Here is a 13,234-nt window from a genome sequence, read left to right as displayed (position 1 = left end):
CTTGGCCTCATCCCGCAGAACATTAGCATATACTTGCTGTGGGAAGAGGAGCTGACAGAGTTTGTCTACCACCTACATCTCGACTCCGTCACTCTAGGTCAAGTATTTGAGCCTCAGCCTGAATCAATGTTTCCCTGCGCTTCTTTCGCTGAGTGGTGCAGAAAGAGATGTCAGCACCCCTAAGGGTTGGCTTCATAGCCTCCCAGATGGTCATCGCCGAGCTCACAGTTCACAAATTTCCAGTAAAATAAGCTGTAACGGCCTGATACATGTAGGTCTTATATTGTGGATCATGAAGATGCCACGTCGAAAGGCACCATCAGAAGGAAGGGCGGGCTATGTCCAGCCGCAATTTCAACGTTATTGGAGAATGTTCTGAGAGGCCTCTAGCTAGGATATCTGCATCCGCAATCCGATAATAGTAAGTAGCCGGTAGAAATATATAATTTAATGCGAGAACAAATTGTGTACTGTAGAGTAGTATGTGTAGCTTTGTATTGTCGGTTGTAAGTGTTGTCACGTATCCACCCAGCCCATATCTCGCACCAGTGTCTGTAGTTGCGTGTCACTGACTGGCTCCAGTCCACCACGCAATCTCGATCTATCCTGAGCTAATACCAATATGTCATTCCAGTCACTGCCCATAATAGAGAGGCTCCTGGGAATCTCCAACATCATTCTAGTCTAGCATTCCACAAACTTTTCAGACAATAGGGGGGCTCATAAACACTACCAAATGTAACAAGCTCCCCATATAACGTACCAGTCACAACTGCATAGCGGCCATGTTTTAGCATGTGTAAAGGGGACTCTCCAATAAATAAGGACCGCCACCCCACGGGATCCCCTGGTGACTTCTACATGGAGGTCCTGAATATAGCCAAATCAAAAGAGGCATGGCACTTTGGAACCCAAAGGTGAGTTTCGTGCTGTAGCAGGACATCTGCTGAAGCACGTTTAGCCTGCGGAAGAACCACCCCTCTTTTGATTTTGTCCAGTACCCCACGTATATTCTAGGTCACTACATGGTGCCTACCAGCAGGGTCTGACATATGGTATGATATGGAGAATAAATAGAGAACATGGCTCGTCGCATGGCATGAAAATCATAGGCATGAAGAAAAACACAGCACAGTATAACACAACTCGTTAAACCACTTCTCAGCCCCTCCCACCTCACCCAATACCTCATAACGGTTGAAGTATTTGTCGTGGTCTGGGTTCTACTGCTGCCCCAAACCAATGGATCCCCAGTAAACATTCCCCATGCATAGATAATGTTCTCAGATACTGAGAAATGAGTCAAAGGGGGGGAAAAACCCATGGGGGCCCTGGAATATTTTATCAGCCAAACACATATCGTACTGACGACCCTCAGTTTCCGTTGTGTGACTGTGCTAGTTCATGTTAGTCTCCATCCACTTGGGAGCTAGATGCCCCCCGCGATTTGGATCGGTGCCATGAGTGTGATCTGCAGTTCGATTACTCTTTAGTTTTGACAGTCTTTTGTGCGGCTTCTCCAGAGGATGACTCTGAGTCAATAGATGGCGAGGTGTGCGGTTTAAGCTTCTGCTTCTCATCCGCCCAGGCAAAGACCTCCTCAAGGGTATTGAAGAACAGCGTGCGTGACTTATAAAGAACCCGCAGCCAGGCCGAGAAAAGCAAGGCATATTTGATCTTCAAGCCTCGGAGCCGGGCCTTCGCGGCTGTGAATAACTGTCGGCGTTGTTGAACCAGTCTCGTATAGTCTGGGAAAATTAAAATGGAATGAGAGTTATAGTGGAGTTTTCCTGCCAATCTGACCTGCGCAAGGATGGCATCCCTATCTTGGAATTTGAGGAGCCTGGCAATAATGGGCTGGGTCTGGCCCGGGGCGGAGGCTTCTGCAGCAAGGCACTGTGAGCATGTTCGTTAATGAAGCATTGCGACAGAGATGACTGAGGTATCCATTCTGCAAGCGATGTGGTAAGAAACTGCTCCATGTTGTTGTCTTCGCAGCCCTCCGGAAAGCCCACAAAGTGAAGATTATTCCAACGAGCCCTGCCCTCGGCATCCTCCACCCTGATCGCAAGACCCTTTGTGATGGATTCCAAGGAGGATACCCTCTTTTGGAGAGACGTAACTGTGTCCTCTGTAGTAGATATAGGGGTCTCCGCTTCCGTTATCTTGTCAACTACTTTGTTGTGACCCTGGCGGATCAGCATGACGTCCTATCCCATGGCCTCGATTTTGGCCTCCAAGAGATTCGCGAGACTGGGTTATCGCCACCATCAGTGCAGCATTGTCTGGAACGGTAGAGGACAGGGCAGCTGGCTCTGCCGCCTGCGCCCCAGCGTAGCAATCCAGCGCGCTCTGTTAAGTACCCTGCAGCTTGTTTCGGGTCATTCTGAGTGACAGTAGACGGTGTCTGGTATTACAGATGTAGAGCTATAGGAAATGGCACGTAGGAAGCGCTCGTCGTAGACCGCAATTATAATAGTATTGCTTCTGAGGAGTGAAGGGTCCCCCGCTGCCACTATTGTAGACGTTGTTTGTCTTCAAGGTGGGCAGGAGGCAGGCATGAGGGTAGCCAACACACCGGCCGCGCCGGACCTAGTCCAGTCGCTTCCGTGTGCAGCCACCGTCCACCCGCCTAATGGGTGCCCCCCACACAACCCTCTCCAGCAGCGTTGCGTAGTTCCCGCGTGGAGGCAGTCCCAGAAGGTAACAGTATGAAATGATCTCAGCTGTAAGGATGTAGGGCACAGATGGAGAGCAATGTAGGTCACAGCTACCCGCTCCACTGAGGCCTCAGAGTAGCAGAGGTCCAAGCCCACGGGCCACGTAGAGAGGACGTAAATCGCTGCAGAGTCAGCACCATACGATTCGCCCTGTACCCCAAGTTAACCTATGACTGGAGCTCCAGGGTGGGGTCGGGCACCAGTAGTCCAAGAAGGTGGGTCAAGGTAAAGGAATCGAGTCGGGGCATGACGTCCCAAGGAGCTCTCCGGGCGCTTGGATCTCTTCACCAATCAAGGAGAGGAAAGAGAAGAGAAGGGAAGAGGGAGCCCCCAAGGAACCCCAGGGAACATACGGCAGAGTCAACATGCCAGTTGTGCCAGGAAGACTGTATTATTACAAAATGGTGAAACCCAGCGTCGATTATGCCTTTCGAGCGTGGCGTCCCCCAACCAGAAAACGAATCTGCGGCTCCATGCGTGCCCCCCGTTCATCTCATTGCAGCCCGCTGCCTGCTTCTGTCTCCGCTCCATGTACTTCACACGGCAGGCTTCCAGGGGCACTGGACTGGAGAATATTTATCTGCGCCAGCAGCAGGCCGCATCCAGCAGTGGGCCTGCCGCATGCACATGGGGTGCCACAAAGGTGAACAGCGCTATTCTTCGGCCGTGGTTTCCACTGCCGATGTTCAGGTTAACCGTCTGCTGCCCGGCCAGGCCTCCCCCAGGTGCCGCCCGCCCTACTGGTAGTCGGGCCGAAAGAGGCTGGGAGGCCGCACGAGCCCGGTCTCGCAGGCCGTCCGTCTGTCACCACTTTGTCACTGCAGCTCCTATTGGGGTCGGCAGCCTCCCCAAAGTGACACGGGTATGGAGACAGCAGCGTCCGGAGAGTGAGGGCAGAATGCAGGCTGATGAGGTAGGATTACGAGTGGGCCACCTGTGGCTCACTTAAAGCGAGTCCGCCATTGTGGACCGCTTGGTCATGCCCCCCCTTTTAAGGCTTCTGTCTCACCCTAAAATGGTACTGCAACTGTTTGATGTTATCTGGTTATGTTACAATGCATTGGGAAGAAGGATGCTTCACGTATGATCAGTTCTAATGAGCTTCTCTTTCCATTTAAGTCTTAGTTCGTACGCCCTTCTATTCACTTTGATCCTTGCCGCATGCCCAGATTCTAAATATAGTTTACTCAAACTTTCCACAGATCCCTTTAGGGAAATCGTAGCCAAAGTGTCCTTTGCACCAGACTTGTTTCACACAGTATTCCGGGCTATGACAATGACGAAAAGTATTTGCAGTACTATTTGTGTAATTCAGCCAAATGCCAGGTTTACATGGAAGTGACACTAAAATGTATTACTCATCTAATTGCTTGGCGGATAAGGTTGGAGCAGATATGCCCTCTTTTGCTTGATGTCATCATCCCTGTTGGTCTTCAGATTCCAATTTAGTGTGTTTTTTTTTTAACCCAGGAGAATTTAGGATACCCTTAATATTAATTTGCTACTTAACAAGCAAATCTGCAATGGTATTCGTCAGTGGCCAATAAACTGTGACTATTTGTATGTTGAAGATGTATTCTTGTGTGGCTAGATCTCTTCCACTGAGAGAATGCCTTTTTATAGTTAGTCAAACCAACTCCTAACATAGATTAAAATACAAGTTTTAGACCAGTGCTTCCCAAACATTTTAGAACCACAACCCCACTTTTTAGAATGACAAACTTTTGTGATCCACTTAGATTTATTAGACATGATGCAGGCATTTTTTTAATGTAACTAAAACATTGTGTGGTTGCACACTGCTATTTACCGTCAGCACACTTTCCGTGGAAAAGGCCACTAAATTTACACAGTCATACAGTTTAACTGATAAAACTATATTGTACACACATGATAATGTGTGGTAACCGGGTTTCAGTGCCTATTTATTATTTGTGCATCACCAAGTAAAGTGTATTGAGCCTTTTAATATCTTTGTTTAAATCCTATAAAAATCTTTGTTTACATCATAGTGGATATTGATAATCAAATGTGTTACTCATGTTTAGACAAGAATGTATGTAAAACCATTATCCTAGGATTCTTCATGCTGACCTTCCGTCTTACTGGACAGGTTATATGATGTTTAGCAACTGAATATGAACTGATGACTTCTTGGATCTTGGGGCAATTTAGTTTAGTGAATACTATTGATTATGAGTCTATATTGAACCGTACACTCCAATGTCAATACATTTGTTTAGAGAATTGTGTAGATTTATTGTAACCTTACTAATAATGGTATAATAATGTGACTGTCTGATGTTACTGTTGGGTTTCCTCAATACTGCTACCCCAGTTTATTACATGTTTGAGTATCCAATATTGATTATTCTACTCTTGTATTTAATGACTTTTATTGGGAATAGTTACTTTGGCTTCTATCCCCTTTTCTGTACGCCAGTACTTACTTGTGTACAATAATATCACTTTTATAGAACTATTTCTTTTCCCTGGTACTACTCTCCTAACAAGACGGACTAATTATGAGAATATATTCCCAATAGTAGTGGTTCTTGACTTGGGGAATACGGAACTAGTATGGTAATGTATACGGAGTCTTTATACTCTAGTTGGTTGTTTAGCCTACTGGATATTGGACATTTTGAAAATTTATTAGAATTAATGGTACTCGCTTTTGGCATTCCTACAAAGTTTATATTTGTACTTTGCTGGCGCTCACATATGTGCGCTTTTGAGATGTTAAATGTTTGAGTTACGATTTATACATCCCACGCTCAAAGATGGCGCATACTTTAATCCGGAGATTGTTCGGCAGAGTGTATGTAGATGGGTCTTGTATTGATTTTATTGATCAATTCACTCCAGTTATTCGTGTACTTGAACACATTTCAGATGGAGATCTTTGCATTGTTGAACATTTCATTACCGTTATTCAGATATGATAAGTATCGTTTCGGACTGACTTAGATAACACATAGGGATTATTACACCATTTCAAGATGGCGCTTACTGATTTGAGCCAGGGAGATAGAAGATTTCAGGTATGATTAGTTTCGTTTTTTGACTGACTCTGGTAACTTACATGGATAAATAGTCCATGTCAAGATGGCTCTTACTGATTTACGCCATAGAGATAAAAGATTTCTTGGGTAGTGATTGTATTTAAGTCGCTGCAAGATGACGCCCGTGGTGTACGCCACAGAGAGAATAGGATTACCGGGATGCAGTAATTCGGACAGGCATGGTGGGGGGACTTCCCGTACTTACTTATGGAAGGTGGAGAGTAGGAGTGCTTGACACGTAGAGTGCCGCTTTTGAACTATGTTTTGTTTTTGATGCAGAAAGCCGTGAGTAGAGGATTACCGATACGCAGTTACTTGGTTAGACTAGGTGGAGGGATTGTCCACTCTTACTTACAGGGCATTGATAAAAGAAGTGCAATATACTTATTATGTTACTCAGGAACTGAGCCATGTTCTGATATGTTCGTAGTGAGAGGAGTTTGTAAACACCAATCTCCATGTTAAAAAACAAAAGTAGAAATTTGTCAGAAGACCTGACCTGAAACTTGACCTTTGCCTTTCAAGAGCAGCAACTGTGACAAAATAATCGAAAATTTAAAGGCATCTTTATCTATTGCTTGGACTTTTGTGACCCACCCGAAAATCCACTTGCGGCCCACAGTTTGGGAAACACTGGTTAGACAACTTTTTTTTTCCAAGTCCTAATATTTCTTTGCCAGGTAATTTTTTTCTATCTTCTCTTTGGGTCGCATCCGGTGAGTGCCTAGCATCCGCTCATCCCACTGCCTGACAAGATTTAATGTTCAAGGTATGATGCCCTATAGAAAGTCTTGATGATGCCAACCTCATAGGGTAACTTGAGATTTGCAACCGGCCATGAAGCTTCTTATTTACTGATCTGTGTTTGTGGCTAGTAGCAGTATCTGCAGGTTGTCACTATTGGACTCCGGCATGGAGGAAGGTTCTTCTCTGAACCCCTTTATCTCTGCTACTTGGCATTCACAAGACAAAATCACAAAATTGCACAGAATATTCTTTTCAAGTCAAATAGAACGAGAACTTGTACACAGTGTTGTGATGCTGAATATCGGGCATCCAGGAGCTACACCACTCATAATGCACTGTTTAAGTGGACTAGGAGACCTGAAACACCTCACAGAGTGGGAAACCAGGCACCCTGAAACTACAGCTCCCAAAATGCATTGGCTTGAGTGACTAGAAACTACAGTGCTAGAATCTGTCTCCTCCAGTCTTGGTTTGGTAATATGCAACCAGGAACCACATCCCAGAAGTTGTAACGTACTGTGAAATTTGTACTTTGAATGTTTTCCTGGCTGAATCAGTCCCAGTTACGCTCAGGTCTAAATAAGGGAGTTGCAGCTTCTAACTAACAGTCCGTTTGACTTGCAACAGCTCCTTGAATGTAGAACCTGTGTTAAAAACATTAAAGTCATGTTAGAGAACCAGTGTTGATCTATTGTAGGAATCTGGCAGCTCTTAATTTGTACCAGTGGGATGGTATTCGACACAGGCACTTTATTGGTAAAACCGGCACTTATTTATGATAGTACACCATATGATGGCACAGTCTGTCTATTTTAACAACTTCACAATTAAATACACATTTGCAAAAAAATTGTAGCACGTCCAGGCTATTCTTACTGATTTGGGTTGCCTCAAATTGCCCAACCTACACCGTTTTAGCGATGTGATATTTAGCAGAGAGGGTTTAGTCTAGCATGTGGCCGCAATGGCCGGTCCATTTCACTTTGCAAGCTGCAGTGGTCTCCTGAGCAGTACCTTGGGCCCTGGCACTTATTTACTTATTTACAAATTAGGCGCTTATGGTGGGTTTAATCCTCTATCCAAGCAGTTTCTTGAAATCCTTTGTTTGTGACACCAGTGCTGATCCTTCATCAAACCAGCTCTAAGAAGATGTACTGTATGTCCTGCCTGGCAAATGCTGTGTTCAATTTTGCAGCACTTCTTGGTTGTTGCTGCCTTTACAATGTGTTGTGACATTTGGAGTAATTTCTCGTTGTTTTTGACTTGATGAAGCTCAAAGACAGAAGGCTTCCTTTCTGATGATAAAATTAAACTACCTGACCCGTGTGCTATTCCCTGTTTTCTGATATTGCACAATCCTGAAGCCATTCTGGTCCATGCGCAGGTACCCAGATACATGCTTTCCAAAACTGTATAAACTGATGCCATTGTTTTCCTTCAACAGTCTCTTTTGGTTTGCTGTTCCTTCTTGAGAATAACTTTAGCCCCTAGTTGTAAGATCTATGCTAGCTGTGCCTAATAGGTACCACATATAGGTACCACCCTTTCTCTCTTGATCTCCTGCAGGTGTCCTGGCTTATTTTCCTTAAGTTTAATTTCTCCTGATTCTTCCTATCTGGTTCAGTTTCTTACTTGTTTATTACCGAGGTGTTCACTTTGTATTTCCATGTTATGTTCTGATTTAGCACTCGCGCCTGTCCGAGTAGTTCTTGTCAATAAACACCTGCGCCCCCAAACCAAGAATTAGATACAATGGTTCTAGCTCTATATACTAAATATTTCTATTTTTTTATGATATGTTATTGCTTTCAAGCTACGCACTAATGTTGCTGTTATGTGCTGCATTCCCCATGAGTCATGGGGGCAGCAGCACAGAGTGAACATGCTTCTTTATGATGTCTATAATTTGCTTTGCAACAAACCCAGTTGTGCTGTGTGTGTTATGCTTGTTCATTATTACAAGTATCTAGTATGGGTTCCCGTCTACACTAGTGGCAATGTAGGTACTCAAAGTGATCTCACAAACCATTTATCTCAATTTCATCCTAGGATTAAAGAATTCATCTCTAATCCGCATCAGATGCATTGAAAAACATGCAGCAGTCGTATAAATTTCAAGAAGATGACCTTCCCCTTTAAAGGCGTGGGGAAAGACATCAAATCACCAATCAATCTCTCCAAGCTTGTATGCCACCTTAACATGTTCAGCTCACAGAATCTGACAAAGTAAAATAATGTTCCTCCAATCGAGACCGCTATTGGAAATCCACGAATCTCATTAGTCACGCACACACACCAAGTAGAGAGTATTGATAATTTATAATTAAACATAATCGGAATTAACCTTGTTTTGTGCTAGAAAGTAAATCCAAATATAACACTTTGGCCCAGATTCAAAGTGATGCAAACCTGGTGCAATGTTTCCCTTAGGAACAAACCCAGTCTGATATTTGTCCACCAATTGAGAGACTACCAGCTAATATTTTTCTGTTTGAGCGGGAAGGGAAGCATGTATGGTCTACAGTGTGGGATGCTTTGTTCCGCTGGAGTGAGTACTGTTAATACGACTCTCATGGCCCGGTAACTCACTCTTATCTCAGGCCTCACTTTATGTATCCACTAAATGTGGTGTAAGTAAATTTGAGTTGACTTAATTAACCAGACGTTAAGACCCAATGCAACCTTGACATCCTTACAACTTTGTACAGCAAGGACCAGCTTTGTACTTAAATACAATCTCATGTTGGTTTACAGCCATGGTAATCTTTTATCACCCTTGGATAAATGTGACTATCGGATTCTCCCAGTGCCAGTCTACAAAGCTCAAATCCCTTCTTGGCACACACCGTGACTCATGAAAAAAGAAGAAAAACCATACCAAAGTGTGCGATAAAACCAATAATAACAGAATGCTATAAGCTCATTAACAAAACATGCATTTTATATGCATATATTTATATATGCATAATGAAACAAAGTGAGTGCCTTTATTCATTCTATGTTGTGTCTATTTGCAGACCTTTATTATGGCTACCAGGGTCTTTATACCCTTGGGAATAATTTTGCACACACCTCATGCTGCTGGGGAAGGGGGCGGGGGAATGAAGATTTTAGCCAAAAATGTTATCCGTCTGTCTTTTTATGATAATTTGCATCTTGGGCCCACGGTAACAGTCATTACCAAGAATATAAATATTCGGTCTACTTGCAGACTTTTTTAATGGCTACCAGTGTCTTTTTACTCTTTGGAATAATCTTACACACAACATTTTCTGCTAAGGGGGAATGAAGACTTAGCCACAAATTTTATCAATCTCTCTCTTATTAGAATAATTTGCACATAAACCTCTGCTGCTATGTAGTTGAATTTTTACACAAAACTGTACTTATTTATGAATTGCTCTTATATGGAAATTTTAACAATAACACATTGGATATGTATTTAACTCAATTTATTTGTTGCAGTGAAGGATTTAAATATGTAATAATAATTTTATTATCCAGTTACAATTGTGACCATCGTTTATATATTCTGTTTCATTTTATTGTGGACCTCATCTGAGATCCAAATCTTAATAAAAGAATTGAATTGACTATTAGATTCTCCCAGTGCCTGTCCACAAAGCGGAAATCCTTTCTTAGCACCCACTGTGACTGTTGAAAAACCATCCCAAAGTGTGGGATAAACCCAATAATACCAGAATGCTATAAGCTCCCAAACAAAATATACATTTTATATGTATATATTTGTATGCATTAGGAAAGTCAGTGAGTGCCTTTATTCATTCTATGTTGGGTCTTCCAAACTGTTTTGTGTTAATGTGCATAATAGGTCATACATGTGTTACGGGTCACACCCTTGTATGCATTTGTTTATGTACTTAATATATGGTAAATTCCATAAAGGAAAACACCCATTACGTAAAATCACTACAGAAATATCCTGATTACTTACCTATAATGTCATTACTATGATTCCATCTTCCTTGTCCCAGTAATTACATGACATGAGGTGTGTGGCCCATACTAGTCAGGTACCTTATATCCACCTATCCCTAATACTATGTGTTATCCCCCTCACCTGTAGCATCTGTGTCAACATAGGATGTGCGTACAAATAGGCGTCCTTCCCTGATGTAGGCTACCCCAAAAATGGATTCTCTCTCACTTCCAAGTCACAGTGCCTAAAAAAGTTGAGGGGAGTGTCCATGGTGAAGCTGTACAAAATCTTGAGGCAAGGCCCTTAGAGTCTTCACACAAAATTCTGTCATAATTCTCTTGCGTATGCCCTGAATACCCTCTGGTCTTGCCTAAAAAAGATAAACCACAAATCATTTGATAACTAATTGATCCACCATCTTAATGTGGCGATAACCACCTTGGGACCTTGACATTCTGGCCCAAAATGGCAAACAAGCCTTTAAGTCTCTTTTGCCCTTAAAAATTCTAGGGTACGGAACACTCCAGAGCTGATCCGGAACACGCATTGCATTTGATCCCTCATCAGTTATGCGCCCAATATACATTATCTTTCAGCGCTAATTACCATCATTTTATATATCTATGAAGCAACCGAAAAAAACTGCTGTGAAAATACACAGTATACCTGTTTCCTGTAGATAAAGACATTTCGAAGACATTCCCTTAAGAAAGGCATCACAAAAATATAACCGATAAACACAATATAAACATTCTTGGAAATTGGACCGGTCTGTGTCTTCTTGAGTAGCCTTTACAAAGTATTTGCAAGGTTATTCGTTCATTTTTTTTTCTGTCCCATTTGGTTCATTTCCGTGGTTTTCTTTTCAAAAGCAGACTTTCATTAGTGTTTTAAAAAGAGAGCTTTTTGAGTTTTTTAAAACCACTAGACACAATCTCCTGCAAATCTGTATCGTCAAGAGTGGTTCATAAATAATTACCCTGAAATACTATGCAACTTTTTAAAAAAGTTAACCCACTTAGGTCGTACTTTGATACAGCAGAATGTATTAAAGTTCAAATAAATACATAGCTGATATAACAGCTTCACGGTTTATGTTGCACAGTGAATATAATTTCCTATGTGTTGCTGTAATTAAGTCTTTGGAAGCAAATGACAGTAATGCTTATCGGAATCTTTTATTATGTCAATTTAAACAAGCAATAGCATGATTTACCACAGCTATTTGTAATCACGGGCACTTTCTTTTTCTAAGAATTACATGTTTATTGATGATTTTCCTGGAAACTGGAGTTTTTCTTCCACAATCAGCAACAATAGTCCCTCCTTTTAACATGTTTGTGATTTTGTTCCAAGTAAATAGAGATTTGTTTTTCTATACTTAAATCATATTTGTAAAAACGTTTTCAAATCTAAACCCAACTAAAACTAAATTGAGACAAATTATAATATTTGTGCATTTTTTTTCCCCAGCCGCCGTTGTATGCGTGACTCTGCTTGACCGACTCCAGGGAGACCAAATCAACACCCCTCATGATGTTCTAGTTGAGTACCAGATGCGACCACAGATTCTGATTGCAACCTTTATCAAAAAACATCTCTGATTAAATACATAAAGGGAAATCAGAAACAAAACTTTTTCCATCAAGCATTGTTTTGGTTTAATTTCTGACTGATGAAAATTTGCTAATGTTATATCTTAGGAAAGATGTGATGCTGCTACAATGATGATGAAATTAACTTAGTTATTCTAAGGTATAAAAAAAGAAGGATATTTCAGGTTAGATCTTGGACGCTGGAGGAAGTAGTTATCTATCTTCAGAAGTTTCAGGAAAATTGGATCAGATGAAACTTGGAACTCCAATGGACATCTCTAAGCCCCTAGGTACTGGGGAATGTCAGAGAGAGGTCTGTCAACAAGTGAAAGTGACAAAAGCATTTGCAGCTTTTATGTGCTTTTAATTCTATCAACTTCCGGTTCAAGTCATTTTGGGAACATGCACCAAGCCGGAAGTGAATCAGAGTAGCAGGGGTAGATCCTGTGCACTGCCAGTAAAATGTGTTTTTAATATGCCATCCATTTTCTATTTTCACGCGTCACGGTTTACATATTTCTTATCAAATGGTTTCATTAACTGTTCGCAGGTCCTAGAAATTTTGTATTAGGGAAAGAAAATACACTATGCTATACAGTGATCCCATTTGTGGAGAAATAATCGACAATGAATGCATGATATTTAGAAAACTGATAAATCATGAGCATTTTAAATTGTTTTTTATGATCTATTTTTGTTTTATGCATACATTATGGATTGTTTATCAGTGGTCTGTAGATTGTATTTATAAATAATGAACACATTTTGTATTTTTTTTTAGTTTAACAACTAGAGAAAACAAAATAAAAATATATGAAGTATCCACTGCATGGTACAGTTTTTTTCAGACATCAAACCTAGGCACTTGATAAGTTGTCACGCTGGCCTCAATGGGAGACTACGATCAGCCAAGCATGCCTGCAAGTGTAAGCGCTTTCATGTGGCTGGTCCTCATCAGAGAGAGCCTAGTTAAAAAATGAACTTTTGAACGCCTGTTGCGCTACTGTAGTGATGTAGTTCCCTTCCTCCCAGTGGAGCAACATAAAAGGAAGCCCCTGGTTGAGCAGAGAGCACATTATGCACACAATGTACCCGGTGAAGAGCGCTGGTTTGGGATGCAATGCACATGACTCCTGCATTAATGGTCCTTTACCTGGTCTCCTGCCT

At 41.9% G+C, this 13,234-nt stretch overlaps 1 protein-coding gene across 2 annotated transcripts in view; it reads left to right on the top strand.

Moving 5' to 3' along the window:
* UPP2 (uridine phosphorylase 2) overlaps positions 1 to 12,888 on the top strand; it is a 120,569-nt gene extending 107,681 nt beyond the window's left edge. For both annotated transcript variants that reach the window (XM_085646413.1, XM_085646414.1), the window contains one exon: positions 11,946 to 12,888. In XM_085646413.1, the coding sequence (XP_085502539.1) occupies positions 11,946 to 12,076 (131 nt within the window). In that variant the 3' untranslated portion in view covers positions 12,077 to 12,888. The remainder of the gene's footprint in view (positions 1 to 11,945) is intronic.
* The last annotated feature ends 346 nt before the right edge of the window (positions 12,889 to 13,234 follow it).

This window comes from Triturus cristatus, chromosome 3_1, assembly GCF_964204655.1.
Source record: "Triturus cristatus chromosome 3_1, aTriCri1.1, whole genome shotgun sequence".
In the NCBI taxonomy this organism is placed as follows: domain Eukaryota; kingdom Metazoa; phylum Chordata; class Amphibia; order Caudata; family Salamandridae; genus Triturus; species Triturus cristatus.
Note: the sequence above shows the minus strand (reverse complement) of the source record. Positions and strands in the feature narration are given on the sequence as shown.